Source organism: Scatophagus argus, chromosome 23 (assembly GCF_020382885.2).
Source record: "Scatophagus argus isolate fScaArg1 chromosome 23, fScaArg1.pri, whole genome shotgun sequence".
Classification (NCBI taxonomy): Eukaryota; Metazoa; Chordata; class Actinopteri; family Scatophagidae; genus Scatophagus; species Scatophagus argus.
In genome coordinates this window covers 15,988,798-16,016,411 of record NC_058515.1, presented here as the reverse complement: position 1 = coordinate 16,016,411, position 27,614 = coordinate 15,988,798, and the positions used below count along the sequence as shown (strand labels likewise).

At 47.3% G+C, this 27,614-nt stretch overlaps 5 protein-coding genes and 1 long non-coding RNA gene across 9 annotated transcripts; 5 read left to right on the top strand and 1 right to left on the bottom strand.

Annotated features, from left to right (window-relative positions):
• Positions 1 to 246: 246 nt before the first annotated feature.
• On the top strand, positions 247 to 3,239 carry LOC124054584 (H-2 class II histocompatibility antigen, E-S beta chain-like). Its single transcript, XM_046380774.1, has 7 exons — positions 247 to 403; positions 594 to 866; positions 1,918 to 2,131; positions 2,217 to 2,284; positions 2,463 to 2,576; positions 2,812 to 2,836; positions 2,898 to 3,239. Coding segments are annotated over exons 1-7 (750 nt in total). The 5' UTR covers positions 247 to 348; the 3' UTR covers positions 2,899 to 3,239.
• Positions 3,240 to 3,796: 557 nt separating this feature from the next.
• LOC124054576 (transferrin receptor protein 2-like) lies at positions 3,797 to 26,936 on the top strand. Of its 4 annotated transcripts, XR_006842398.1 has the most exons (17): positions 3,797 to 4,393; positions 4,479 to 4,653; positions 4,701 to 4,883; positions 5,278 to 5,386; positions 5,457 to 5,699; positions 5,786 to 5,925; positions 5,996 to 6,171; positions 6,245 to 6,385; positions 6,478 to 6,560; positions 6,637 to 6,700; positions 6,848 to 6,915; positions 7,326 to 7,396; positions 7,492 to 7,576; positions 7,969 to 8,193; positions 8,321 to 8,323; positions 8,589 to 8,721; positions 26,876 to 26,936. XR_006842398.1 is itself a non-coding variant. In XM_046380757.1 (16 exons), exons 1-16 carry the CDS (start codon positions 4,177 to 4,179, stop codon positions 8,640 to 8,642), a joined length of 2,037 nt encoding a protein of 678 aa, XP_046236713.1. In that variant the 5' UTR covers positions 3,797 to 4,176; the 3' UTR covers positions 8,643 to 8,767. The 4 variants fall into 4 exon arrangements, 3 of the variants coding, with proteins under 3 accessions (XP_046236713.1, XP_046236711.1, XP_046236712.1); XM_046380757.1 differs by lacking the exon at positions 26,876 to 26,936 and having other exon boundaries at positions 8,589 to 8,767; XM_046380755.1 differs by lacking the exon at positions 8,321 to 8,323 and having other exon boundaries at positions 3,798 to 4,393; positions 4,743 to 4,883; positions 8,602 to 8,721.
• Positions 11,330 to 12,186, bottom strand: LOC124054596. The gene is made up of 2 exons (XR_006842416.1): positions 11,884 to 12,186; positions 11,330 to 11,584 (listed from the first exon to the last, which is right to left on the bottom strand). It is a non-coding gene; the product is annotated as an uncharacterized LOC124054596 (long non-coding RNA).
• LOC124054585 (HLA class II histocompatibility antigen, DP alpha 1 chain-like) lies at positions 13,341 to 16,109 on the top strand. The gene is made up of 4 exons (XM_046380775.1): positions 13,341 to 13,500; positions 13,756 to 14,004; positions 15,071 to 15,355; positions 15,447 to 16,109. The coding sequence occupies exons 1-4, from the start codon at positions 13,428 to 13,430 to the stop codon at positions 15,566 to 15,568; spliced, it is 729 nt and encodes a 242-aa protein (XP_046236731.1). The 5' UTR covers positions 13,341 to 13,427; the 3' UTR covers positions 15,569 to 16,109.
• LOC124054583 (H-2 class II histocompatibility antigen, E-S beta chain-like) lies at positions 18,259 to 21,042 on the top strand. The gene is made up of 6 exons (XM_046380773.1): positions 18,259 to 18,412; positions 18,537 to 18,809; positions 19,795 to 20,008; positions 20,094 to 20,161; positions 20,288 to 20,401; positions 20,658 to 21,042. Exons 1-6 carry the CDS (start codon positions 18,358 to 18,360, stop codon positions 20,681 to 20,683), a joined length of 750 nt encoding a protein of 249 aa, XP_046236729.1. The 5' UTR covers positions 18,259 to 18,357; the 3' UTR covers positions 20,684 to 21,042.
• Positions 21,695 to 27,422, top strand: tfr2 (transferrin receptor 2). The gene is made up of 16 exons (XM_046380751.1): positions 21,695 to 21,926; positions 22,012 to 22,186; positions 22,276 to 22,416; positions 22,870 to 22,978; positions 23,049 to 23,291; positions 23,374 to 23,513; positions 23,584 to 23,759; positions 23,833 to 23,952; positions 24,066 to 24,148; positions 24,225 to 24,288; positions 24,484 to 24,551; positions 25,169 to 25,239; positions 25,335 to 25,419; positions 25,801 to 26,025; positions 26,735 to 26,875; positions 26,952 to 27,422. The coding sequence occupies exons 1-16, from the start codon at positions 21,710 to 21,712 to the stop codon at positions 27,204 to 27,206; spliced, it is 2,313 nt and encodes a 770-aa protein (XP_046236707.1). The 5' UTR covers positions 21,695 to 21,709; the 3' UTR covers positions 27,207 to 27,422.
• Positions 27,423 to 27,614: the final 192 nt, after the last annotated feature.

Below are 27,614 nucleotides of genomic sequence, written 5' to 3'. Positions count from 1 at the left end.
ACTGATTTCAGATTCAGAGTTGAAGTCAAAGACTTTCAGTTTGTCTGAATTGATCCGACAGCAGAACAAAGTTGATTTCTGTCAGGATTAAATGAATGAACTCACAACACAACAGGCCAACATGGAAACTGCAGTCTGTGGGACAAAGAACATCACAGAAGTGAGCAAATTACTCAGAACGAGTATTTCTAAGAGTACAACTGCAGCAGTACTGCAGACTGTGTGACTGGATTGAGAGTCGTCTGCCTGGTAACACCCGACGATCAGGTCATGTGATCACGTCCTCTGGTTTTTAGAGCAGCTCTCAGTCACACTGAGTCAGTGTGTGTGTGAAGTGAACACAGGAACATGGCTTCAGCCTTCATCAGCTTCTCCCTCCTCTTCATCAGCCTCTGGACGGCAGGTACGATCAATACACACAGATCAATACACACTGATCAATACAATCTGATCAATACACTATGATCAATACACACTGATCAATATGCTCTGATCATTATGCTCTGATCAATACACTCTGATCACCGATCAATTTTCTGATCATGTTTCACTGTGGTTTCATGCTGATGTTCAGACTGTTTGTTTTTCTTCAGATGGATTTTTGAATTATGCAGTCAATCGCTGTGTGTTTAACTCCACTGAGCTGAAGGACATCGAGTACATCTACTCTGCTTACTTCAACAAAGTGGAGCTGGCCAGGTTCAGCAGCAGTTTGGATAAGTTTGTTGGCTACACTGAGTACGGCATGAAGAACGCAGAAAGCTGGAACAACAATCCTTCAGTACTGGCTCAGAGGAGAGGTGAGAAGGAGAGGTACTGCCACCACAACATTGGGAACTGGTACAACAACATTGTGTCAAAGTCTGGTGAGTTTGTGTTTCTGTCACATCCAACAGCATCTGATCATCACGTTATTGATTAACTGACTGATTCATTAACTCTCTGACTAATCAATGTGAACTATTGAATCAGCTGACAGCCGCAGATCAAACTTCAGATCAGCACTTCATTGTTTTCTCCAGCTGTTGATTTACAGATTTATCCTCATGTGTTTGTGTTTGTGTTAAAGTCACTTAAACTCACTCCATATTATCTGATGTCACACACTCAATCAACAGTCACTTTATCTGACTGCAGTCTGTGTCGCCCCCTGCTGGTGAAACTCATTTACTGTCCTGATTATATTTTTATTAGCTGAAATGTTTTCATGTTTGCTTCCTCACATCTTTGACTTCCTCCTTCAATTAACTTTCAGAAACAAACATTAACAAAACCAGATTACAGAAACATGATAATTAAACATTAAACGTATAAAAGACTGGAATAAAACACAAACATTTTTCCTGTTTGCTGTCTCCACCTGCTGGTTATTTTCACTCCAACAAACTGACTTCCTGTTCTCAGCCTGATGTGAGTTTGTCACATCCTGCGATCCACAGAAACTTCGGGAGCATCAAAAGCCTCCTGTTGGTTTGGTTTTGTTATTGACGACCAGCAGCAGCCAATCAAAAATAACAAACAAGACGTGTTTTCATCACGTGATCCACACTGGAAGGCTCTGCGACTGGTGACTTCATGAACATAAAACTGTTTCAGATTTAGAATCTATATTTCTATATTTATCTAATTCTAATTCATATTCAGCCTTTTACAAGTCAGTACAGGAAACACAACATTAGGACTTCAAAAAGCAGGCCTGTTGTTAGCATCTAAAAACAGATGATGTTTGTCAGCTGAATGAACTGCCTGACTCGTCTAACCAGACCGACTCAACACATGAGAGTCTGGAACAAACCATCACTGTACACTGAGTCCTGGTCCTGCTGTCCTGTCCCCAACCGGGGAGAACCAGTTCTGAACCTTATTTAACAACATTAATAATAATAATAATCACCATCAGTATATCTTGTGTTCCAGCGATGCCCTACGTCAGGCTGCGGTCTGTGACGCCCCCTGGTGGTAAACATGTGGCCATGTTGGTCTGCAGCGTCTTCGACTTCTACCCCAAACACATCAAAGTGTTCTGGCTCAGAGACGGACAGGAAGTCACCTCTGATGTCACGTCCACTGATGAGCTGGCAGACGCTGATTGGTATTACCAGATCCACTCTCACCTGGAGTACACGCCCAGGTGAGTCCAGCTGCAGGTCCTGGTCCTGGTTCAGGTCCAGTTCTGCGTGACAGACCCTCTGATGTGTTGGTTTGTGTTGAAGCAGGTCTGGAGAGAAGATCTCCTGTGTGGTGGAGCACGCCAGCCTGAAGCAACCTCTGGTGACTGACTGGGGTAAATACCTGTCTGTCTGCTCACCTGTCTGCCTGCTCACCTGTCTGTCTGCTCACCTGTCTGTCTGCTCACCTGCATGTCTGTCTGCTCACCTGCCTGTCTGTCTGCTCACCTGTCTGCCTGCACACCTGTCTGTCTGTCTGCTCACCTGTCTGTCTCTCCACCTGTCTGTCCTCAGACCCGTCCATGCCCGAGTCAGAGAGGAACAAGATCGCCATCGGAGCCTCAGGACTGATCCTGGGTCTGATCTTATCTCTGGCTGGATTCATCTACTACAAGACAAAGGCCCGAGGTGAGACCAGTACACACAGTCTGAAACCAGTTCACACCAGTCTGGTGTCCTCTGTTTTATTTAGTCCACTGTGTTTCATTTGTAACAGGTTCAGTTGTTGACTTGTTTTCAGAACACTTCAGTCTCACTTTAGGTTCAGGTCCTTTTCTGACCAGTTTCTGTCCAGTCTGAGATGATTTCACGTCAGTTTGGACCAGTCTTCATCTGAGGTTGACTCTGTCCTCATTTCTTCCAGGTCGGATTCTGGTTCCCACTAACTGATTCTGGTCCTTGTTCTGGTCCTGATCTTGGTCCTGGTCCTGATCCTGGTCCTGGTCCTGTATCCTGGTCCTGGTCCTGCTCCTTGTCCTGTATCCTGTGTCCTCTGATCCTGAGCTGGTCTAAACCCTGATCCAGGACTCTCACTGTCCTGTTGGTTGTTCCCACATGTGTGTGACAGTCCTGGATCAGGTTGTGGTCTGGGCTGTGGATCTGGACTCTGCTTCCTGCTGCTTTACTGTGTGGATCAACGTGTTGGAGGCTCTCAGTAACTCTGCTGTTTAAATCAGATAGAATCCAGAGGTTTGGATCATGTGGGGCTCGCAGCTTGTCTGATTGTTCATTTCTGTGTTTTTACTGCACTGAAACGTTTTCTAACCACAATAAACCACCAGAAAACCCTGACCCGCTGTGGACTCTCTGATCACGTGTTCATGAACAGGAAGTGTGTGTGTGTTTGAGCTCCTGTGTGTCAACAGGAAACACTTTGGTGCTTCTTGTTTCCAGGGTTAGAAAGCTGCACACGTGTCACACGTCAGGTGAGGTCAGGTGACCTCATGGGGGGCTGGACTTTGTAAAAACACAAACACACACACACACACACACACACACACACACACAAAACAAACAGCAGGCGGATGGACGGAGGGAGAAGAGGAACAAATGAGGTGAGCAGATCTCTGACTTTCTGTGACTTTACATTAACCTCCACTGATTCTTGATTGCGGTCTGGGCCCTTCTATGTGGAGTTTGCATGTTCTCCCTGTGCCTGCGTGGGTTTTCTCCGGGTTCTCCGGCTTCCTCCCACAATCACTTAACATTAGGTTAACTGGCTACTCTACACTGCCCCCTAGGTGTGAGTGTGAGAGTGTGTGGTTGTTTGTCTTTGTGTGTTGGCCCTGCGATTGACTGGCGACCAGTCCAGGGTGAACCCTGGACCCTAGAAAATGGATGGATGGATGGATGATTCTCCATTGACTGATCGTTATTGATCAGCTGATTGATCGAGTCGAGCTGATTCTTCATGAGTTCAAACAGCTGACTCAGCAGATTCCCGCCTTCGACGTTCAGATCAGATTCAGCAGTTTGACTCTGAACTTTGTCACTGCATGTTTACTTTGTGTTAATAAAGTTAACCAGTTCAAACAACACGCCGACCTCTGACCCCTGTGACGGACCAATCAGAGAGCTTGGTTTGGATACTGACCTGTAAGGTGTGTCAGTTTACTCCACAAAAGAGCAGGTGACCCAACCTGCAGGATCATCATCGTCGTCGTCGTCATGGACACCATCAGAACACGTCTCAGACACGTCAGCCAGGTGGAGGGAGAGCAGTGTAACTATGGTTACACTGCTCTCCCTCCAGGCTCCCTCAGTGGGTGAAGAGAAAGAACAGGTGGGAGGAGCTCAGAGGCTGGAGCTCAGGCTTGTGACATCAGAGGCTGAGGAGGAGGCGGAGCTGAGCAGTGACATCACAGCGTTGATGCAGCAGTATCACCATGGTTACCGGAAGGCCTGCGTGTTCCTGTGTGTGTGTGGAGTCGTAGTCTTCACCACAGGTATACACACACACACACACACACACACACACACACCTGTCACTGATTAGTTTGATCATATTAATGTGGGTGTGGCCTCTCTCAGCGTTCCTACTGGCCTACGCTGTGTTTGGTGGGCGGTGCCACGGCTCCCAGGTGGAGGGGCAGGAGGAGGATGAGCAGCAACCACCTGCAGGCGGGGGGGCGGGGCTTTACCTGGGTGATCTGAGAGTGATGATGAGGAGGCTTCTGCAGGATGAAGACATCCACAACACAGTCAGGTGAGACCACGGTCGATCAGGTACTGATGATTTAGTGCCGAGTGCAGCTGTGACGAGTGTGTGTGTGTGTGTGTATGTGTGTGTGTCAGTCGGGTCAGCAGAGCGAGTCATCCTCCAGGCTCCGCTGAGGGGATGGCGCTGGCCTCCGAGGTCCTCCAGCGCTTCAGACAGCTGCAGATGGACCACACCTGGACCGAGTCACTGTACGCCACGCTGCAGTTCCCCCACAGGTAGGCGGATGATGTCAGAGAGCGAGGGAGGAGAGGACACCTGCCTGTCTGTCTGTCTCCCTGTCTTCCTGTTTGTCTTTCACTCTGCCTGTCTCTCTCTCTCTGCCCATCTGTCCGACTTCCTGTCTGTCTGTCCATTTGTCTTTCTGTCTGTCTGTCCATCTGTCTGACTTCCTGTTTGTCTGTCTGTCCATTTACCTGTCTGTCTGTCAGTCCGTCCATCTGTCTGTCTGCCTGACTTCCTGCCTATCCACCTGTCTGTCTGCCTGACTTCCTGTCTGTTTACCTGTCTGTCTGCCTGTCCGTCCACCTGTCTGTCTGCCTGACTTCCTGTCTGTCTGTCTGTCCGCCTGCCTGTCTGTCTGTCTGCCTGACTTCCTGTCTGTCTGTGCAGGTCTCAGAAGAGCTCTCTGTGGCTGGTGGACTCTGCAGGACTGATCTCAGAGCAGATTCCTCTGAACCCATCTGACTTCTGTCCATACAGCGCCACAGGAAGTACCACGGTGAGACAGAACGACAGTTTGTTACCTTGGTAACCACAACACCAGTCTTTACCTGTGTCTCTCTCTGCAGGGGGGCGTGGTCTTCGCCAATTACGGCCGCCCACAGGATTTTAATTGGCTGAGGAGTGCAGGTGTGTCTGTGGTTGGCTGTGTGGTGGTGATGCGTGTTGGGGGCGGGGTTAGTTTCGCTGAGAAGGTCGGATTGGCTGAGAGGAACGGAGCGGGCGGAGCTTTGATCTACCCCGACCCCGCCGACCTGCCACAGGACCCCCAACGCCTCGGACTCAACACACACACCGCCGTGTCTGAACATGTAACACACACACATGCACGCACACACATACACACACATCCTCCTGTTCCTGACCAATCAGCATCTCCCTCTGTGTCCAATCACAGGTCCACTTGGGGTCAGGTGACCCCTTCACCCCTGGCTTCCCTTCCTTCAACCATACTCAGTTCCCGTCCATCCAGTCCTCCGGGCTGCCACTCATTCCAGTCCTGCCAGTCAGTGCATCTGTAGCCACCAAGCTGCTCAGGTGAGCTCCGCCCCCTCAGTTTACCTGCTCAGGTGTTACTGTGACCTCACTGTGTTTCTCTGGGTCTCAGCCAGCTGTCAGGTCCGCCCTGTCCTTCGTCGTGGCGGAGTCGGCTGCCATATGTGTGCTGCGTGGTCGGCCCAGACTTCAGCTCTGGACGCAGAGTCAAGATGGCGGTCAACAACGTGATGACGCCGGTGCTACTCAACAACATCTTCTCATCTCTGGAGGGCCGAATTGAGCCAGGTACCCCTGAACCAGGTCCAGAGAGTTCATCATAATCCCCCATCTGTCTGTAACCAGTCTGTCTCCCCGTCAGACCAGTACATCATCCTGGGAGCTCAGAGGGACTCGCTGGGTCCAGGAGCCGTGAAGTCCGGAGTGGGAACAGCGATCCTTCTGGAACTGGCCCGAACGTTCTCTGCCATGGTGAAGAGCGGTAAGACTCACCTGAAGACAGGTGTGCTCACTGACGACTCACCTGGTGACCATGTCACTGTTGGAATATGTGAGACAGCTACAGCCTGTCTGTCTGTCTGTCTGTCTGTGCAGGTTTCAGTCCCAGACGGAGTTTGCTGTTTGTCAGCTGGGATGCTGGAGATTTTGGGAACGTTGGAGCGACTGAGTGGCTGGAGGTTCGTCCAATCACAGCTCCTCTCACTGACCTCTGTCCTCTGGTTGCCATAGTAACACAGTAGCCTGTGTTTCCAGGGTTACCTGTCCATGCTGCACCTGAAGGCTGTGGCCTACTTCAGTCTGGACCAGGCTGTCATGGGTAACACACAGCTCTCAGCCAATCACAGCAGACCTTCTGTCATGTGCCTGCCAATCAGACAATACCAGAGATGAAATAAAACTGCCTGTCTGCCTGTCTGCCTGCCTGTCTGTCTGTCTGTCTGTCTGTCTGCCTGTCTGTCTGCAGGTGATGATGTCCTGTCTGCCTACAGCAGCCCTCTGCTGGTCGACCTGTTGGACGCAGCCATCAGACAGGTGAACATGTGACTGAGGACAGACGTGTGTGTTTGTACACTTCAGATGTGATGAAATCATGTTGTGTGTTTACTGCAGCTCTTCAAAACTTCAAACCTTTATTGTCAGTATATTTTTTACAGACATTATGATTAGTCACTCCACCACACCCAAATCCTGCCAGTCCCAAACTGCTTCTCAAACCTCAAGGCCACGGCTGCCCCCCCCCATCTCATGTTGTGTCATGATGTGTGTTTCATACATGTGATGTTACAACATGTGACAGGACGTGATGTCACCTCTTTGTTGTGTTTTAATGTGTGTGTGTGTGTGTGTGTGTGTTTGTATGTGTGTGTGTGTGTTTTTGCATGTGGGTTTCTGTGTGTGTGTGTTTTGGTATGTGTGTGTGTGTGTGTGTGTGTGTGTGTGAGGTGGAGCATCCGAAACACGCAGGTCAGACGATCCACAGCCAGGCGGAGAGGGAGGGAGGCAGCTGGAGGATGTGAGTCTACACTAACACACAGCAGCATCACATTAACCTGCAGACTGCAGAGTGAAGACACTCGTGTCCTGACGCTGTGGACTTCCTGTCCTCAGCATGAAGCCGCTGTACCTGAACAGTGGAGCCTACACCTTCACGGCCTTCGCAGGAGTCCCGGCTGTGGAGCTCAGATTCACTGAGGTGAACTTCACCTTCTGGAACATTCATGTCAGCGTCTGTGGTCTCATGTGATCTGTCACGTCAGGTCGAATGTCAGCTTATGTGATGTTATGTCACGTGTCCACATCCAGTCTCCTGTGTGTCCTGTCAGCTCTCGTCACGCTGCTTTGGATCACATGTGTTAGGAACTTCAGGTTTTATCCTCAGCATGTTGGCTCTCGCTGTGGCATTTCATATGATGTCATGTGAGGTGTCTTTGGCACACAGGTGTACAGGTGAACAGGTGTACAGGTGAACAGGTGTACAGGTGAACAGGTGTACAGGTGAACCGGGATACAGGTGAACAGGTATACAGGTAAACAGGGGAACAGGTGTATTTGTTACAGCAAACCTGTCTGTTTGTGTCCCTTCAGGAGCGACCTTACCCATTTGTCAACACACCAATGGACAGCACCTCCAGACTACAGGAAGTGCTGGGGGGTCGTCTGGGGATCACGGGGCGGAGCTTAGGTCAGCTGGTGGGGGAGATGGTGCTGCGATTGGCCCACGACCACATCCTGCCTCTACGCATCACTTCGTATGCTAAGACGGTGCTGCAGTTCAGCGCTCAGCTCATCAAACACTCTGCTGAGCTGCAGGTAGGCTGGATTTATCTCTGACCAATAGCAGACTGTCCTGAGAGAGCTGAGATCTGAGCGGTTCCCATTCAGTCCCTGTGAGTCGTCACTACGTCACCAAGACCGGAGAACCAAATACTCTGCAAAGAGGATTACTTTTATTCATTTTGAACCAGTTTGTGGTGTGACATTCAAATGGTGGAGTCAAACACACAGACGGACTACAGACGGAGACGGCTGGTGAGCTGCTGTACCTACCAAGCTAACTGCTAACATGCTAGTCAGCCTGAAAGCCTTGAAAATCATAAACACTTCCAGCAATTATTCTGGAGAGCTAACAACCCAACTCGGTCAGTCAGTAAATACAGGCTGTCATACTGTTAGCACCTTTTAGTCACCATCTTAAAAACTAAAACTTTGTCTCCTCAGTGGGTCTTCAGTGCCAGAGGAGATTACAGTCGAGCAGCTGAGATGCTGCAGAGAGCCATCGACTACAGCGACCTGCAGGAGCCGACGACCGCACGCTTCTACAACACCCGCATCATGAGGGTACAAACAGTGGCGGTCCGAGCCTGAATGGCGCCCTGGGCGAACAACTTTGTGGGGGTTCAGGCATTTCTGTAGAACAGCACATTTGATTTGGCACATTATTCAAAGCACACAGCAGTGGAACAAAACATGGTTTTGGCTCTGTGGCGAGTACAGCGATGGACACGCTGCAGTTTGCCTACAGGCCAAACATTGGGGTGGATGATGCTGTCATCTACCTGCTGCACCGGGCGCTGACTCACCTGGAGAGTGCTGGGAGCGCTGTGAGAATCATGTTTTTTGATTTCTCTAGCGCATTCAACACAATTCAGCCGGTGCTGCTGAGAGAGAAGCTGGAGAGGGCAGGAGTGGACGGACATTTGGCTGCTTGGATCATCGACTACCTCACCAACAGGCCACAGTATGTGAGACTGCGTAACTGTGTGTCTGAGGTGGTGGTCTGCAGCACGGGGGCCCCCCAGGGAACAGTACTCTCACCTTTCCTCTTCACCCTCTACACCTCGGACTTCACCTACAACACCAGCAGATGTCACCTCCAGAAGTTCTCTGACGACTCAGCCATTGTTGGCTGTGTGTCTGAGGGGACTGAGACGGACTACAGGTCAGTCATCGTGGACTTTGTGGACTGGTGTGAGCGCAGCCACCTGTGCTTCAACACCAGTAAAACAAAGGAGATGGTGATGGACTTCCGGAGAAGGTCATTACCACATACACAAAGTCGCCTCCACCTTCTGAGGAGACTGAGGTCCTTTGGAGTGTGCAGGCCCCTCCTAAGGTCTTTTTATGACTCTGTGGTAGCCTCTGCTGTTCACTACGCTGTGGTCTGTTGGGGACCGGGACAGGAAGAGACTGAACAAGCTGGTCAGGAGGGCCAGCTCTGTCTTGGGCTGCCCACTGGACTCTGTGGAGGAGGTGGGTGAGAGGAGGACGTTAGCCAAGCTGACATCCATCATGGACAACACCTCTCACCCTCTGCATCAGACAGTGGAGGCTCTGAGCAGCTCCTTCAGCAGCAGACTGCTACACCCTCAGTGTAGGAAGGAGCTACAGCAGCTCCTTCATTCCCACTGCTGTTAGACTGTACAGCTCAACAGTCTAGTCCTCTTTCCTCCCTTATGAGGACTCGTATAGAGCTGTATAGTGTACTGTGTTTACTTACCTTGTAAATTGTTAATTTATTTTACCTCTACATTTTTTTGTAACTGTTTTTGCACACTCTTTGCTTTTTGCACTCCTCTTCTGTCCTTGTGAGCTGCCCCAACAGGTGAATTTCCCCACTGCGGGATCAATAAAGTTCATCTTATCTTATCTTATCTTAAGAAATAGCAAAACTGGATTAATCACAACTAACAGGAAAAAATGTGTACAGGCAGGTAAAATTCACAGATAAAACACACTGCTACTTCTACCTTCACACACACACGACAGCAAAATACCACCCACCTATAGGCTCCTGCTGAGGAGAAGCAGCAGCAAACTCCTCATGGCCTTCCTGAGACATGGCAGGAGATGCCATAGAAGCCATAGCAGCCGTAGAGGTGGATGGGATCTCCTGATCCTCTGCTACAGATGAGGCCTCTGTTGCTGGAGACTCATCCTGGGCAGGAGTCCAAAATGTTTTAGCAGTGTTGCTGGAAAAGTGCATCACTGTAAACATGCATGAATGGCACACTTAAATACATTAGCTATCACTTAATGTCATTACGCCTATTACATGCTATTAACCTACAGATTAACCAACAGGGAGAAATGCTTCACTGCCCAAATTCTATTAACGTTATACTGAGACAGAAAATAATGGACGAAATGTGGGCAACGTCCATCTTTTTAATGCTAGCTTACTGCACGGAAAATCCCGACGACCAAATACAGTACGCAGCGATAACCAAATGGTCACAAAGCAATGACAGCAAAGGTGCTGATAGCTTAAGTGTAGACACAGTTATTGGTATGTATGTATGTTAACTCAGATAATGTTCAGGTTAACTATAACTAGCGCACAAAACAGCAAACAAGCTAACGACCGCTAAACAATGAACGTTAGCCCCTTTTCATAACGTAATTACAGTCGTACACTACAGAGGGAACATTAGCTACATACCTTTGTTTTTGGACCGTTTCTCCTCTTCTTCTTTCCTTTTCTTTCTGAAATAAGCACCCGATAGCTTTGGCCTTTTTCTGTCCATTATGTTTATTACCTGAATCGGAGTCGCCTCGGGAATCAACAGGTTACGCTGATGCCAATGGCCTCTGACGTGACGGACAGCAGGGGTCAGGACTAAACCAACACATTGGTGGGGTACAGATAGTCTCATTTTTGAATAGTAAGACTGTATTATTGGCCTTCGCACAACCCTAACAGATGATAAACAAGAGTGTACGGAATGTGAAACAGGCCTACAGTAGGCAACTACCTGGTGTTATGAATGAAATTTACTTTGAGTGCTTTTTGATTCCATAACTGTGGAACAATTAGGAGGATTCCCGCCCCCCCCCCGCTCCTTATTCCAGTGGTTTGACCTCGGTGAGTGACCCCACCCCCCTCTTGTAGAGTTGCAGTAACTGCAGCGGCGCTCTCGGGGGGCGTAATTATAACGCCAGGGGGCGCCAATTACTAATTAATTATTTAAGTATTTTATATATATATATAGTTTTTTTTTTTTTTTTTGTGGTGGGCGGGGCGGAGGTCCTCACATGCCGCCCCCAGCAAAGTAGACGGCTGCCCAATTCGCCCATATGAGAAACCGCTACTGACCCTTATGTATTCTGCGTTGTGTTCCGTATTGTGTTGGCTGAAGGAAGGACCCGGACCACGACCAGCTGCAGGTTGCTCTTTTTAATGAAGGCAGGATGGTGGATTTGTCTGTACAAATCAACAGAAAAACACATAAAGCTCCGTAACATGCAGTCTCCTCCACAGCATACAGGTCTCAAACTCCTGTTAGCAGATAACCATAAAGAAAACCCTGTAGACCGACCCGTGGGAAACATGTCTACTTTTAAAGCTTGCAAAAAGTCCGTTAACAAAGTTTATGCTCATTGGACACGTTAACTGCATGTTCACAACCTAACGACTAGCATTTATACATGCATAAAACAAAGTTTGCCTTCTCCAAACATCCAAATAAATGTTCAAAAATGACAAGCAAAATAGTACATTACCTCCTCTCAGCTAGTCTGGCGCGAACTGAGAGAAGCACCGGGAAGACGGCGCCAAGCCTGCGACCTCTTAAAGTGACGGTACAGGTATTAACACTTAAATATGAATACAATGTTCTGGCATAAATATAGGCAATAAAACACATTTTAAACATATAGAAAACAATGTTTATCAGGATTTGGTGATATTTCAAACATTAAAATACAGATATAATTTCAACACGGTTACACATGGGATGGCACGGGAAGCCGTTCACTGATGGAGACTATATAAAAGAATCGTTCATTAAGATATCAGAACATCTATTCTCAGACTTCAAAAACGAGAGAAACTATTCAGAATATTAGAGATATGCCTCTCTGTGAGGCCCGTCAGGGACAGGACCTTTAAAATGGCAGCAAACATCACCAGTCAACAAACTGTGGACATGAATTCGGCTCCAGTGCAGTCAATCACCTGTGATAAATCAAAAGATGTCAGTGATGTAAAGCAAACAGCCTTGTTATGCAGGTATGTGAACTGTGCTGGCCCACAGGAAGAAATCACTGAGGTAATACATATAAACTGACGTGTTTTGTTTTCCCTTATTAATAAAAGGTGATATGCTACAGCTGTGTGAGTTTTACTGTGTCGGTGCAGGCAGCCTTCTTTTAAGTTTGAAATAATTCTAATGAGGGAAAGACTCAAATAGGCCTGACTGTATATTTTATTTGAAAATAAATGTATAAGTGCCAGTGTCTTTTTCTCTCAAAGTACAAAAGAATTAGATGTTTTGTGTTATTAAAACATATATAAAGCATAAGTTTAAGGAAGCTATATTGGCCTATGTGGTGTTACCTTCAGTTTAGTGGTCAAATAGGTTTTGTGGCTCCGAGTGGGTTTTAATTTGGTGGGAAACAGGCTACATGGCTCGTTTAATGTTAAAGGTTGCTGACCCCTGTTCTAATGAGAGTCAACTGACAAAGAGCCTCCAGTCCATCACAATCACTTTGTGGTTTGTTCAAAAGAACCAAACATCAGCTTTAAACCTGAACTAAACATTTGATCATTTAGTTTGATCACCTACTGTTCAACATGTTGTCAGTGTGATGTGATCACTGATCATTTCAGACCAGTGGAACTCAGTAAAGACAAACATCTTATTCAGAAACACATTCTGTTGAGTTTCACTGAAACAGCATAAGATTTTATAAACTGAAGATTAATTTAATTTACGAGATTAAGAAGCAGCTTAATCATAACTCACATCTGACAGATCAGAGAAAAGAAAAACGTTAAAAACATTACTGAATGATTTTATTTGATTGACTGGAAATAAACTGATTATTGATCAGGTTGATCAGCTGTGATCTTGTCTGTGTGTTACAGTTCATGTGTGAGCAGCAGCAGCAGCGGTGTGTGTCTGCCTGGTTACTGATGATGTCATGAGACATCTGCTCTCTGATTGGCTGTTCTGTGTGTAACAGTTGAGCTGCTGCTGGAGTTTGTGTCAGTCCTCCTCAGACTGGTTCACAGACTCAGACTGGTTCAGGTCCACACTGAGCTGATGAAGATGATGAAGATGATTAAGATGATGGTGGTCCTCGTCCTCTCCTGTGTCCTCTGTGTCTCAGCTGACAGTAAGTTTCTGTCTCAGCTTTCAGTCAAACTTCAGAACAAAGTAAACAGTTTGTTTGTTTACTGACAGAACTGAACAAACAAACAAACAGTCAGTTCAGTTTATTTCTATGGAGTCAAATCACAACAAAAGTTGTCTGATGACACGTTCTAATGAGAGCAGGTCCAGACTTTACTCTGTAAGTTTTAATTTAATGTAAAGTTTTCTTCAGTCAGTCAGTCAGCAGCTGAGTCTTCTGTTTCTGTTTTCTCTTCAGTTCTACATGAGGACCTCGCTATCAACGGCTGTTCAGCCTCTGATGGAGAGGTGATGTACAGTCTGGATGGTGAAGAGAAGTGGTACGCAGACTTCATCAACAAGAGAGGAGTGGAGCCTCAGCCCAGCTTCATAGATCATATGAGCTACAGGGAAGGAACTTATGAACAGGCTGTGGCTAATCAACAGATCTGCAGGCAGAACCTGAAAGTAGATCTTGAGGCCTATAAGAACCCTCCTCTGGAACTTGGTAAGATAAATATAAAATTATACACTCTGTCACTTTCATTCACTTATTTGTAGGTTTCTGTTCTGCAGATAAAAACTGACTGAAAATTAAAAACATTTCACATCATGTGCACAGCGAGCTTTCAGTTTGGTGAATCACAAATCCACCTGATATGATTTTATATTCGCTTTTAATTCTTCTTTATAAACCTGCACACAAAATGAATTGTAGTTTAGATCAGTAAAACCTTAATAATCAAGTTTAAGTAATTAATGAATATTAATGACTGAAGGCCATCAGGTAAGTGAGAGGATTCACACATTCAGCCATAAATCTTGGTTTTCAGGAGTATAAACTCATATAATATGATGAATATTTTAAATAGTTTAATAAATTAAAATCTCACAATTTGATTCATTAAACTAATAACCATGAAATCTGAACAAACTGACTGGCTGAATGATAACATCCTAACATGTTGTGAGTTAATATTTCATTGACAGTCTTTCATAATATTCCTGTTAATTTGTTCTCAAAGTATTTTTGTTATAAATCAGTTGTGTTGGTGCAGTTTCTGTTCAATACCCGCCTGTTCAGAACTGGTTGATTTGTTCTGTCTTTCCAAACTACCTGACAGGTAAAACCAGAACTGTGAAGAGAGAAGGTTCACAGACTGTGACTGCACCTTTTAATTACTGTCATATCAGTGAACATAACACTTATTTTACAGTTAGACAAGTCCGACAGCTATTTTAATAACTATTCTGATAATTATATTATTATTCCAATATATATTCCAATTAATTTACCTTAAATAAACATCAAAACATGTTTTCTTATTATTAACATGTTTATCAATATTGTATTCAGTCAAATAGTTAACATTAGCTAATGAGTAACTCCTAATCTAATTCTAAAGGGGAACTAATGATTTACTAATTAAAGAACAAGAGAGAAGCTGACCAGTAACAACTTGTTAAGCAATAATCAATAAGTGTTTCCCCAGTCATTTCTGATGACGTAATGGAACCTGCATTGATTAGTTTCACAGTCAATCAGTGTTGTGCTGCACTGTGCTTGTGTTCAGATCCTCCTTCCAGTCCGATGATCTACACCAAAGACTATGTGGAGGTGGGACAGAAGAACGTCCTGATCTGTCATGTGACTGGTTTCTATCCTGCTCCTGTAAACGTCTCCTGGACAAAGAACGGAGTCCAGGTGACTGAAGGAACCAGCATCAACATTCCCTACCCCAACAAAGACGGCAGCTTCAGGCAGACCTCCAGACTGGAGTTCGTCCCACAGCAGGGAGACATGTACAGCTGCACAGTGAGACATCGGGCCCTGGACCAGCCTCTGACCAGGATCTGGGGTGAGGAAACTTTATTTCATTGACATACAGAGCAACACCTGATCAACTGACCAACCACAGACGTGCTGATGTTTGTGTTTCCTGTCTCCAGATGTGGAGGTGAAGCAGCCCGGTGTTGGACCTGCAGTTTTCTGTGGACTCGGTCTGACTGTCGGTCTGCTCGGTGTGGCTGCTGGGACCTTCTTCCTCATCAAAGGAAACGAGTGCAGCTGATTGGCTGGGGCTGATGATGTCACTGCAGCACGTCCTGCTGGAGGCGGATCCTGATCCTGATCCTGATGCAGATTCACTGTGCACATAACCAATCCGGGTTTAACTGATCCTGTTTTTATCCTCATTTCTCTGATTCTTTGCATTAATTCAACAGAATGTCGTTCAGTCGTCTGCAGGCTTTATGTCCTTACAGCCAATCAGATCTTGTGTGAAGCAGTGATGTCACAGTCAGATCAGACGCTCTGAGCCAATCAGCAGCAGCTACACAACAACATGAGCTTCATGCTAAACTCTCCTTCATATCCAAGTCAAACATGAGCTGACGTCTCGTCCTGAAGCTGCAGATTCAGTCCCTCTGCTGCCCCCTGCAGTACGACTCTGTTACTGCATGTCCCTGATGACTTCCTGTCCAGGAGGCCCAGAGCTCTGCTGGTCTTCTGTCCTCATGTCTCCATGATGTTTTAGATTCAGCTTCTCTTTACTTTCCACTGGTTAAATGATTTACTGGAGAAAAATAAAAGTCTGAGTTTGTCTTGTTTGACTTCTGATGTGCTTCTTGTGATGAAGTTTGTCTCCTCCTCCTCCTCACTGTGTTGTGTGATGGAATGCTGGACTTTGTTCTTCATCTTCTCTGACACCTCAGACTGTTTTTTATTTTCTTTACTTTTATTTTCACTTCCAGAGACGTCACAAAGCAGATCACACTGATGTCCTCACTCTTTCTGAAAGTCTTTGAAGATGTAAACTTCCTTCAAACCTTCAGTTGCTCCACATGTTTGAAGTTCAGGCTTCTCAGCAGATCTGATTTCTCATCTTTCAAACGTTTCAGGTAAGTTTCAGCTGTTGAAGCCAGCAGGGCAGCTGAGCTCCAGCATGTGAACATCCAGCCTTCACAGAGCAGCTTCTGAAGAAGTTTCTCTAGTTAAAAGACATTAAAGGAGCAGTTCCTCTCATCCCGTCATGTTCCCATCAGGTAAAGTCAGTCAGTGTTTCTGCACTGCAGCACAGACCTCATCAGCTCAGCGTCTCGTCATGTGATGCGTCTGTCGGTGAGCAAACGTCCGTGTGGACTCACTGACGGGTTTGGTTTCAGCTTGTGTGGACGTGAGTTAAGAGCTGCTGTGACCTCATCACATGACATGAAGCTGAACCGCTCAGGCCACTGCGGCTCTGCACTGAGACTGACAGGGTCCTGGTCTTCAGGACTTCACAATGTGGTCCTGAGGAGTCTGAAGCATCCGGCCAATCACAGACAGTCGACTGTCAGCGCAGCAGCAGATTGGACAAACTGATCAGCTGATCACAGCAGACCTGAACACAATCTTATCAATACATTAATGTGCTGATTTATTCTCAAATATTAGAAAAACAGGATGCATAACAATAATTTAAAGTCTTTTACTGCCTCAATGATCTTTATGTCTCAAAGTGGATCAAAAACCAGTTTATCATGTGAACAGCAGCTTTAATCAGGATCACAGAGTCAGAACAGTCAAATCCACATCACAGTGAAACTTTAACACTCACTGAATAATCCTGATGCCACAGTAAGAACATTGAAGTCATCACGTGTGCAGGACTGTGGGACATTTGAATTCATATGTAGAATTTTGTTCTGTGTTCACATTATATTTTTATTTTCATTATCATGCTGTAGAATATTGCAGATGAAGCAACTTTAACTTGTTTATGACTTTGATGAGGCCGCATGATGTGACTGACTTTGTGTTGTTGAGAGCAACGAGGTTCTGAAGTGAAGAGTCACTCAAAGTGTTTCAGGAGGTTAACTCGGTACAGGTGAGTCACCTGTCTGGTCGTGGATCAGGCTGAGACATCAATGTGGACTTGCTGCTGTAACTGAATGATCAATAAACGATCGTTCAGGTTACCTGATCAGTTCAGTCCTGTGGAACTGATCAATAAGTTCACCTTCTATCCAAATTCAGAGGTCTGAGGCTGTAGGAGTAAACGTCCACCACAGCTACAGACAGACTGACTGACTGACAGCTACAGACAGACTGACGGTCTGAAACAGAAAACAAACTTTAACTGACATGATGCACAGACGGGTCGTGTATCAAAGAAATAAATTATGTTTTCAGATTATTTTATGACTGCATCACAATCTCTGCTGGATTTTATAACGTTTAATTCATTATAATATTCAAACATTGGAATGTGAAAATTAGTAAAATTCGTCGTGGCCCTCAGGGGTCACTTCCTGTTTACTTTCACTTTCACGTTCATCTTTGGCCTCACGTGAGCTGAAGAAGTCAAAGCTACAAGAAGACAAGTGGAGAGAGAAAACAGCCAATCACAGAGCTCCGAGTGCTGTCAGGTGTTCTGACAGGTACAGATGATGAGCTGAAGCTCAACATGAAACCGACTTTAGTTCAGTTCAGTTCATTTATATTGTGCCAAATAACAAGAACAGAATCAGAACTGATTTCAGATTCAGAGTTGAAGTCAAAGACTTTCAGTTTGTCTGAATTGATCCGACAGCAGAACAAAGTTGATTTCTGTCAGGATTAAATGAATGAACTCACAACACAACAGGCCAACATGGAAACTTCAGTCTGTGGGACAAAGAACATCACAGAAGTGAGCAAATTACTCAGAACGAGTATTTCTAAGAGTACAACTGCAGCAGTACTGCAGACTGTGTGACTGCAGTGAGAGTCGTCTGCCTGGTAACAGCTGACGATCAGGTCATGTGATCACGTCCTCTGCTTTTTAGAGCAGCTCTCAGTCACACTGAGTCAGTGTGTGTGTGAAGTGAACACAGGAACATGGCTTCAGCCTTCATCAGCTTCTCCCTCCTCTTCATCAGCCTCTGGACGGCAGGTACGATCAACACAATCTGATCAACACACTCTGATCACTGATCAATATGCTCTGGTCAATACTCATTACTCTGTTTCACTGTAGTTTCATGCTGATGTTCAAACTGTTTGTTTTTGTTCTTCAGATGGATTTCTGGAATATGTAGTCGAGCGCTGTGTGTTTAACTCCACTGAGCCGAAGGACATCGAGTACATCTACTCTGCTTACTTCAACAAAGTGGAGGACGTCAGGTACAGCAGCAGTTTGGGGAAGTTTGTTGGCTACACTGAACCTGGTCTGATGTATGCAAAGAACTGGAACAACGATCCTTCAATACTGGCTCGGAGGAGCAGTGAGAAGGAGAGGGTCTGCCAACCCAACATTGGGATCTACTACCAGGCTGTTCTGTCAAAGTCTGGTGAGTTTGTGTTTCTGTCACATCCAACAGCATCTGATCATCACGTTATTGATTAACTGACTGATTCATTAACTCTGACTGAATCAATGTGAACTACTGAATCAGCTTTCAATATTATTATTGAATCACTATTTGGTAGTTACTGAACATTTAATATTTTATATATCATTTTAAATGTTTACATACATGTCTTCTTTATTTTATTCTAAACTGTGTTTAATGAAAACCACATCAATTTGTTTCCAATATTTCTAAATGTATTTGTTTCAAATAACAGTCAACATCAAACACACAATCATTATTAAAGAAAATATAAAAATAAAATCACATCTGTAGAAAAGGGAATCAATATTTTATATTTTATTTTTTTTGGTATGTTACACTGTTAAAGTTCAAAAACAAACTATTTCACCAAATTGAAGTTTCTTTTTCCACTTCTGTGTGCACGTATGACAGAAGTGTTTGTTGAACAGCATAAATTGTGTGATTTGGATGAATATTTACTGTCAACATTAATGTTCAGTGTGTTCTGCCCTCAGGAACATTTTGTTCCACTCAGTACTTTCACTTTCCTTTACAGCAACACACTCACACACTGAATCCTGAACAACAAAATGTCATGTTAGGAATGATGACTGATGGACAGATAAAATAATAAGACGACTTTGAGAGCCCTGGAATATTCCACAACAAATTATTGCTATAATTATGAATACCAGACAGACTTGAAAATCCTAACTTTTGCTCACGTCTGTCTGTCCCTGTCCCACTCATTTTCATAACGACTGATCCTCCAAAGGCCAGAAGTGAACCATCAAAACCTGCAGGACTTAACTGAAAGTCAGGCTGTCGGCTCTGCTTGTTCGTATGTTGACATTAAATGAGAAGTTTTTAATGCAGGCAGCCTCAGACGTCCAGAACAAACACACTCCCTGCTGCTGAACACACTTTGCTAATTATAATAACAACATAACTTGTGTTGCAGCGATGCCCTACGTCGTCCTGAGCTCTACGACGCCCCCTGGTGGTAAACATGTGGCCATGTTGGTCTGCAGCGTCTTCGACTTCTTCCCCAAACAGATCAAAGTGTTCTGGCTCAGAGACGGACAGGAAGTCACCTCTGATGTCACTTCCACTGATGAGCTGGCAGACGCTGATTGGTATTACCAGATCCACTCTCACCTGGAGTACACGCCCAGGTGAGTCCAGCTACAGGTGCTGGTCCTGGTTCAGGTCCAGTTCTGCGTGACAGACCCTCTGATGTGTTGGTTTGTGTTGGAGCAGGTCTGGAGAGAAGATCTCCTGTGTGGTGGAGCACGCCAGCCTGAAGCAACCTCTGGTGACTGACTGGGGTAAATACCTGTCTGACTGCTCACCTGTCTGTCTGCTCACCTGTCTGTCTGCTCACCTGCATGTCTGTCTGCTCACCTGTCTGTCTGCTCACCTGCATGTCTGTCTCTCCACCTGTCTGTCCTCAGATCCGTCCATGCCCGAGTCAGAGAGAAACAAGATCGCCATCGGAGCCTCAGGACTGATCCTGGGTCTGATCTTATCTCTGGCTGGATTCATCTACTACAAGACGAAGGCCCGAGGTCAGACCAGTACACACAGTCTGAAACCAGTTTAGACCGGTCTGTTTTCCTCTGTTTTATTTAGTCCACTGTGTTTCACTTGTAACGGGTTCAGTTGTTGATTTGTTTTCAGACCACTTCAGTCTCACTTCGGGTTCAGGTCCTTTTCAGACCAGTTTTAAATCCTTTTCTGACCAGTTTCTGTCCAGTCTCAGAGTATTCACATCAGTTTGGATCAGTCTTCATCTGAGGTTGACCCTGTCCTCATCTCTTCCAGGGCGGATTCTGGTTCCCACTAACTGATCCTTGTCCTGGTCCTGGTCCTGGTCCTGATCCTGATCCTGGTCCTGTATCCTGTGTCCTCTGATCCTGAGCTGGTCTAAACCCTGATCCAGGACTCTCACTGTCCTGTTGGTTGTTCCCACATGTGTGTGACAGTCCTGGATCAGGTTGTGGTCTGGGCTGTGGATCTGGACTCTGCTTCCTGCTGCTTTACTGTGTGGATCAACGTGTTGGAGGCTCTCAGTAACTCTGCTGTTTAAATCAGATAGAATCCAGAGGTTTGGATCATGTGGGGCTCGCAGCTTGTCTGATTGTTCATTTCTGTGTTTTTACTGCACTGAAACGTTTTCTAACCACAATAAACCACCAGAAAACCCTGACCCGCTGTGGACTCTCTGATCACGTGTTCATGAACAGGAAGTGTGTGTGTGTGTGAGCTCCTGTGTGTGAACAGGAAACATTTTGGTGCTTCTTGTTTCCAGGGTTAGAAAGCTGCACACGTGTCACACGTCAGGTGAGGTCAGGTGACCTCATGGGGGGCTGGACTTTGTAAAAACACAAACACACACACACACACAAAACAAACAGCAGGCGGATGGACGGAGCAGGAAGAGGAACAAACGAGGTGAGCAGATCTCTGACTTTCTGTGACTTAACATTAACCTCCACTGATTCTCGATTGACTGATCGTTATTGATCAGCTGATTGATCGAGTCGAGCTGATTCTTCATGAGTTCAAACAGCTGACTCAGCAGATTCCTGCCTTCGACGTTCAGATCAGATTCAGCAGTTTGACTCTGAACTTTGTCACTGCATGTTTACTTTGTGTTAATAAAGTTAACCAGTTCAAACAACACGCCGACCTCTGACCCCTGTGACGGACCAATCAGAGAGCTTGGTTTGGATACTGACCTGTAAGGTGTGTCAGTTTACTCCACAAAAGAGCAGGTGACCCAACCTGCAGGATCATCATCGTCGTCGTCGTCATGGACACCATCAGAACACGTCTCAGACACGTCAGCCAGGTGGAGGGAGAGCAGTGTAACTATGGTTACACTGCTCTCCCTCCAGGCTCCCTCAGTGGGTGAAGAGAAAGAACAGGTGGGAGGAGCTCAGAGGCTGGAGCTCAGGCTTGTGACATCAGAGGCTGAGGAGGAGGCGGAGCTGAGCAGTGACATCACAGCGTTGATGCAGCAGTATCACCATGGTTACCGGAAGGCCTGCGTGTTCCTGTGTGTGTGTGGAGTCGTAGTCTTCACCACAGGTATACACACACACACACACACACACACACACACACCTGTCACTGATTAGTTTTATCATATTAATGTGGGTGTGGCCTCTCTCAGCGTTCCTACTGGCCTACGCTGTGTTTGGTGGGCGGTGCCACGGCTCCCAGGTGGAGGGGCAGGAGGAGGATGAGCAGCAACCACCTGCAGGCGGGGGGGCGGGGCTTTACCTGGGTGATCTGAGAGTGATGATGAGGAGGCTTCTGCAGGATGAAGACATCCACAACACAGTCAGGTGAGACCACGGTCGATCAGGTACTGATGATTTAGTGCCGAGTGCAGCTGTGACGAGTGTGTGTGTGTGTGTGTATGTGTGTGTGTCAGTCGGGTCAGCAGAGCGAGTCATCCTCCAGGCTCCGCTGAGGGGATGGCGCTGGCCTCCGAGGTCCTCCAGCGCTTCAGACAGCTGCAGATGGACCACACCTGGACCGAGTCGCTGTACGCCACGCTGCAGTTCCCCCACAGGTAGACGGATGATGTCAGAGAGCGAGGGAGGAGAGGACACCTGTCTGTCTGTCTGTCTGTCTGTCTGCCTGCCTGTCTGTCTGTCTTTCCGTTTGTCCATCTGTCTTCCTGCCTGCCTTTCTGTCTTCCATCTCCCCGACTCCCTGTTTATCTCTTTACCTGTCTGCCTGCCTGCTTGTGTGTTTACCTGCCTGTCTCTCTCTCTGCCCATCTGCCCGACTTCCTGTCTGTCTGTCCATTTGTCTGTCTGTCTGCCTGTCCATCTGTCTGACTTCCTGTTTGTCTGTCTGTCCATTTACCTGTCTGTCTGTCAGTCCGTCCATCTGTCTGTCTGCCTGACTTCCTGTCTGTTTAGCTGTCTGTCTGTCTGTCTGTCTGCCTGCCTGTCTCTCTCTCTCTGCCCATCTGCCCGACTACCTGTCTGTCTGCCTGACCTCCTGTCTGTCTGTGCAGGTCTCAGAAGAGCTCTCTGTGGCTGTTGGACTCTGCAGGACTGATCTCAGAGCAGATTCCTCTGAACCCATCTGACTTCTGTCCATACAGCGCCACAGGAAGTACCACGGTGAGGCAGAACGACAGTTTGTTGCCATGGTAACCACAACACCAGTCTTTACCTGTGTCTCTCTCTGCAGGGGGGCGTGGTCTTCGCCAATTACGGCCGCCCACAGGATTTTAATTGGCTGAGGAGTGCAGGTGTGTCTGTGGTTGGCTGTGTGGTGGTGATGCGTGTTGGGGGCGGGGTTAGTTTCGCTGAGAAGGTCGGATTGGCTGAGAGGAACGGAGCGGGCGGAGCTTTGATCTACCCCGACCCCGCCGACCTGCCACAGGACCCCCGACGCCTCGGACTCAACACACACACCGCCGTGTCTGAACATGTAACACACACACATGCACGCACACACACACACATCCTCCTGCTTCTGACCAATCAGCATCTCCCTCTGTGTCCAATCACAGGTCCACTTGGGGTCAGGTGACCCCTTCACGCCCGGCTTCCCTTCCTTCAACCATACTCAGTTCCCGTCCATCCAGTCCTCCGGGCTGCCACTCATTCCAGTCCTGCCAGTCAGTGCATCTGTAGCCACCAAGCTGCTCAGGTGAGCTCCGCCCCCTCAGTTTACCTGCTCAGGTGTTACTGTGACCTCACTGTGTTTCTCTGGGTCTCAGCCAGCTGTCAGGTCCGCCCTGTCCTCCCTCGTGGCGAAGTCGGCTGCCGTATGTGCGCTGTGTGGTCGGCCCAGACTTCAGCTCTGGACGCAGAGTCAAGATGGCGGTCAACAACGTGATGACGCCGGTGCTACTCAACAACATCTTCTCATCTCTGGAGGGCCGAATCGAGCCAGGTACCCCTGAACCAGGTCCAGAGAGTTCATCATAATCCCCCATCTGTCTGTAACCAGTCTGTCTCCCCGTCAGACCAGTACATCATCCTGGGAGCTCAGAGGGACTCGCTGGGTCCAGGAGCCGTGAAGTCCGGAGTGGGAACAGCGATCCTTCTGGAACTGGCCCGAACGTTCTCTGCCATGGTGAAGAGCGGTAAGACTCACCTGAAGACAGGTGTGCTCACTGACGACTCACCTGGTGACCATGTCACTGTTGGAATATGTGAGACAGCTACAGCCTGTCTGTCTGTCTGTCTGTCTGTGCAGGTTTCAGTCCCAGACGGAGTTTGCTGTTTGTCAGCTGGGATGCTGGAGATTTTGGGAACGTTGGAGCGACTGAGTGGCTGGAGGTTCGTCCAATCACAGCTCCTCTCACTGACCTCTGTCCTCTGGTTGCCATAGTAACACAGTAGCCTGTGTTTCCAGGGTTACCTGTCCATGCTGCACCTGAAGGCTGTGGCCTACTTCAGTCTGGACCAGGCTGTCATGGGTAACACACAGCTCTCAGCCAATCACAGCAGACCTTCTGTCATGTGCCTGCCAATCAGACAATACCAGAGATGAAATAAAACTGCCTGTCTGCCTGTCTGCCTGCCTGTCTGTCTGCCTGTCTGTCTGCCTGCTTACCTGTCTGTCTGTCTGTCTGTCTGTCTGTCTGCCTGTCTGTCTGCCTGTCTGTCTGCAGGTGATGATGTCCTGTCTGCCTACAGCAGCCCTCTGCTGGTCGACCTGTTGGACGCAGCCATCAGACAGGTGAACATGTGACTGAGGACAGACGTGTGTGTTTGTACACTTCAGATGTGATGAAATCTTGTTGTGTGTTTACTGCAGCTCTTCAAAACTTCAAACCTTTATTGTCAACATATTTTTTTACATACACTGAAATTCTTCTCTGCATGTAACCATCACTGATTGAACACACACAACATGCAGTGAAACACACACACAGGAGCAGTGAGCTGCCATGTCAGGCGCCTGGGGAGCAAACTGGGGGTTAAGTGCCTTGCTCAAGGGCACATCAGCCGGCTAATGGAGGGGGAGGATCAGTCCACCACACCCAAATTTTTCCTGCCAGTCCGGTGAGGAATCGAGTCGGCGACCCTCCGGTCACAAACTGCTTCTCAAACCTCAAGGCCACGGCTGCCCCCCCATCTCATGTTGTGTCATGATGTGTGTTTCATGTATGTGATGTTACAACATGTGACAGGACGTGATGTCACCTCTTTGTTGTGTTTTAATGTGTGTGTGTGTGTGTGTTTGTATGTGTGTGTTTTGTGTGTGAGAGAGTGTGTGTGTGTTTGTGTGTGTGTTTGTGTGTGTGTTTTTGTGTGTGTGTGTTTTGTGTGTGTGTGTGTGTGTGTGTGTGTGAGGTGGAGCATCCGAAACACGCAGGTCAGACGATCCACAGCCAGGCGGAGAGGGAGGGAGGCAGCTGGAGGATGTGAGTCCACACTAACACACAGCAGCATCACATTAACCTGCAGACTGCAGAGTGAAGACACTCGTGTCCTGACGCTGTGGACTTCCTGTCCTCAGCATGAAGCCGCTGTACCTGAACAGTGGAGCCTACACCTTCACGGCCTTCGCAGGAGTCCCGGCTGTGGAGCTCAGATTCACTGAGGTGAACTTCACCTTCTGGAACATTCATGTCATCGTATGTGGTCTCATGTGATCACGTCAGGTCGAATGTCAGCTTATGTGATGTTATGTCACGTGTCCACATCCAGTCTCCTGTGTGTCCTGTCAGCTCTCGTCACGCTGCTTTGGTTCACATGTGTTTAGTAACTTCAGGTTTTATCCTCAGCATGTTGGCTCTCACTGTGGCATTTCATATGATGTCATGTGAGGTGTCTTTGGCACACAGGTGTACAGGTGAACAGGTGTACAGGTGAACCGGGATACAGGTGAACAGGTATACAGGTAAACAGGTGAACAGGTGAAAAGGTGAAAAGGTGAAAAGGTGTATTTGTTACAGCAAATCTGTCTGTTTGTGTCCCTTCAGGAGCGACCGTACCCATTCATCAACACACCATTGGACAGCACCTCCAGACTACAGGAAGTGCTGGGGGGTCGTCTGGGGATCACGGGGCGGAGCGTAGGTCAGCTGGTGGGGGAGATGGTGCTGCGATTGGCCCACGACCACATCCTGCCTCTACGCATCACTTCGTATGCAAAGACGGTGCTGCAGTTCAGCGCTCAGCTCATCAAACACTCTGCTGAGCTGCAGGTAGGCTGGATTTATCTCTGACCAATAGCAGACTGTCCTGAGAGAGCTGAGAGCTGAGTGGACGGAAAGCCAGAAGGCCCAAAATGCAGGATGAAAATGAAAGCAGAGAACTCTGAGATGTTGGGCCTGATTAGCTTTAGCCCAGTTGGTTAGCATGTTAGCTCTTAGCTCTCCAGCTCGAGCGGTTCCCATTCAGTCCGTGTGAGTCGTCACTACGTCACCAAGACTGGAGAACCAAATACTCTGCAAAGAGGATTACTTTTACTCATTTTGAACCAGTTTGTGGTGTGACATTCAAATGGTGGAGTCAAACACAGACGGACTACAGACACAGACGGCTGGTGAGCTACTGTACCTACCAAGCTAACTGCTAACATGCTAGTCAGCCTGAAAGCCTTGAAAACATAAACACTTCCAGCAATTATTCTGGAGAGCTAACAACCCAACTCAGTCAGTCAGTAAATACAGGCTGTCGTACTGTTAGCATCTTTCAGTCACCATCTTAAATACTTTCCCCTGTCTGTCTGTCTATCTCTCTGTTTCTCTCTCTGTCTGTCTGTCTGTCTCTCTGTCTGTTTCTCTCCCTGTGTGCATGCCTGCCTGTCTGTCTCTCTGTCTGTCTGTCTCTGTCTGCCTGTCTCTCTCTCTCTGTCTGTTTCTCTCCCTGTGTGCATGCCTGTCTCTCTCTCTCTGTCTGTCTGTCTCTCAGTCCAGAGGTTTGTCTCCTCAGTGGGTCTTCAGTGCCAGAGGAGATTACAGCCGAGCAGCTGAGATGCTGCAGAGAGCCATCGACGACAGCGACCTGCAGGAGCCGACGACCGCACGCTTCTACAACACCCGCATCATGAGGGTACAAATACTGCAAACATGGCTGCTGATGATCAGAAGAAACAATTAATTTCCTGAATTAACTGTCTGTCCTCCAGGTGGAATACTACTTCCTGTCTCAGTACGTGTCTGCGGTGGAGACGCCGTTTCGTCATGTGATCCACGGCTGTGGCGACCACACTCTGAGCGCGCTCACTGAGCACCTGGCCCTGCTGACCTCTGACCCCGAACGCTTTGACGAGAAACGTTTCAGACGGCAGCTCGCCTTTTTTACGTGGACGCTGCAGGGAGCCGCCAACGCCCTGAACGGAGACGTGTGGAGCATCCACAACACACACACCTACACACACTGACACACAACACACACACTGACACACACACACACCGACACACACACACCTGGTGAAAACACGGGTGCTCGTGTGTAAAATGAGTTTTCTTGTTGCCAGGCAGATGAAGTGAAAGTTTAAAATATCAGAGATCATTTTAATGTTTAATATCTTATCAATACTCACCTATGATCTGCAATGTGACACCTGTCAGTCAAAATAAAGATGACATCATCACCAGTTTGTTACTGAAGTGTTTTTGTTGTACTTTTATCTTCGTGCTGCTTCAGTCAAACAGGAAGTTCAGACTGAGACTTTTAATGTGGCGGGTGTTTCCTGTGTTCAACCTGTCTGAGGCTGCAGTCACACTTTGATGCAGGATTTTTATTTAACGGTAATTTAACATTTATACAACATTAGATTAACCGGTAA

Excerpts from the sequence above, each read along its gene's own strand:
- LOC124054584 (XM_046380774.1), top strand. The coding sequence starts at position 349 with ATGGCTTCAGCCTTCATCAGCTTCTCCCTCCTCTTCATCAGCCTCTGG. Across the intron at positions 2,285-2,462 it reads ACCTCTGGTGACTGACTGGG|ACCCGTCCATGCCCGAGTCA; the intron begins GTAAATACCTGT and ends GTCTGTCCTCAG. Across the intron at positions 2,577-2,811 it reads CTACAAGACAAAGGCCCGAG|GTCGGATTCTGGTTCCCACT; the intron begins GTGAGACCAGTA and ends CATTTCTTCCAG.
- LOC124054576 (XM_046380755.1), top strand. The coding sequence starts at position 4,177 with ATGGTTACACTGCTCTCCCTCCAGGCTCCCTCAGTGGGTGAAGAGAAA. Across the intron at positions 8,194-8,601 it reads AACACTCTGCTGAGCTGCAG|TGGGTCTTCAGTGCCAGAGG; the intron begins GTAGGCTGGATT and ends TTGTCTCCTCAG. Across the intron at positions 8,722-26,875 it reads ACAACACCCGCATCATGAGG|GTACAAATACTGCAAACATG; the intron begins GTACAAACAGTG and ends CGCATCATGAGG.
- LOC124054585 (XM_046380775.1), top strand. The coding sequence starts at position 13,428 with ATGAAGATGATGAAGATGATTAAGATGATGGTGGTCCTCGTCCTCTCC. Across the intron at positions 14,005-15,070 it reads GAACCCTCCTCTGGAACTTG|ATCCTCCTTCCAGTCCGATG; the intron begins GTAAGATAAATA and ends GCTTGTGTTCAG. Across the intron at positions 15,356-15,446 it reads GCCTCTGACCAGGATCTGGG|ATGTGGAGGTGAAGCAGCCC; the intron begins GTGAGGAAACTT and ends TCCTGTCTCCAG.
- LOC124054583 (XM_046380773.1), top strand. The coding sequence starts at position 18,358 with ATGGCTTCAGCCTTCATCAGCTTCTCCCTCCTCTTCATCAGCCTCTGG. Across the intron at positions 18,810-19,794 it reads GGCTGTTCTGTCAAAGTCTG|CGATGCCCTACGTCGTCCTG; the intron begins GTGAGTTTGTGT and ends CTTGTGTTGCAG. Across the intron at positions 20,162-20,287 it reads ACCTCTGGTGACTGACTGGG|ATCCGTCCATGCCCGAGTCA; the intron begins GTAAATACCTGT and ends GTCTGTCCTCAG.
- tfr2 (XM_046380751.1), top strand. The coding sequence starts at position 21,710 with ATGGTTACACTGCTCTCCCTCCAGGCTCCCTCAGTGGGTGAAGAGAAA. Across the intron at positions 21,927-22,011 it reads AGTCGTAGTCTTCACCACAG|CGTTCCTACTGGCCTACGCT; the intron begins GTATACACACAC and ends GGCCTCTCTCAG. Across the intron at positions 24,552-25,168 it reads TGGACGCAGCCATCAGACAG|GTGGAGCATCCGAAACACGC; the intron begins GTGAACATGTGA and ends TGTGTGTGTGAG.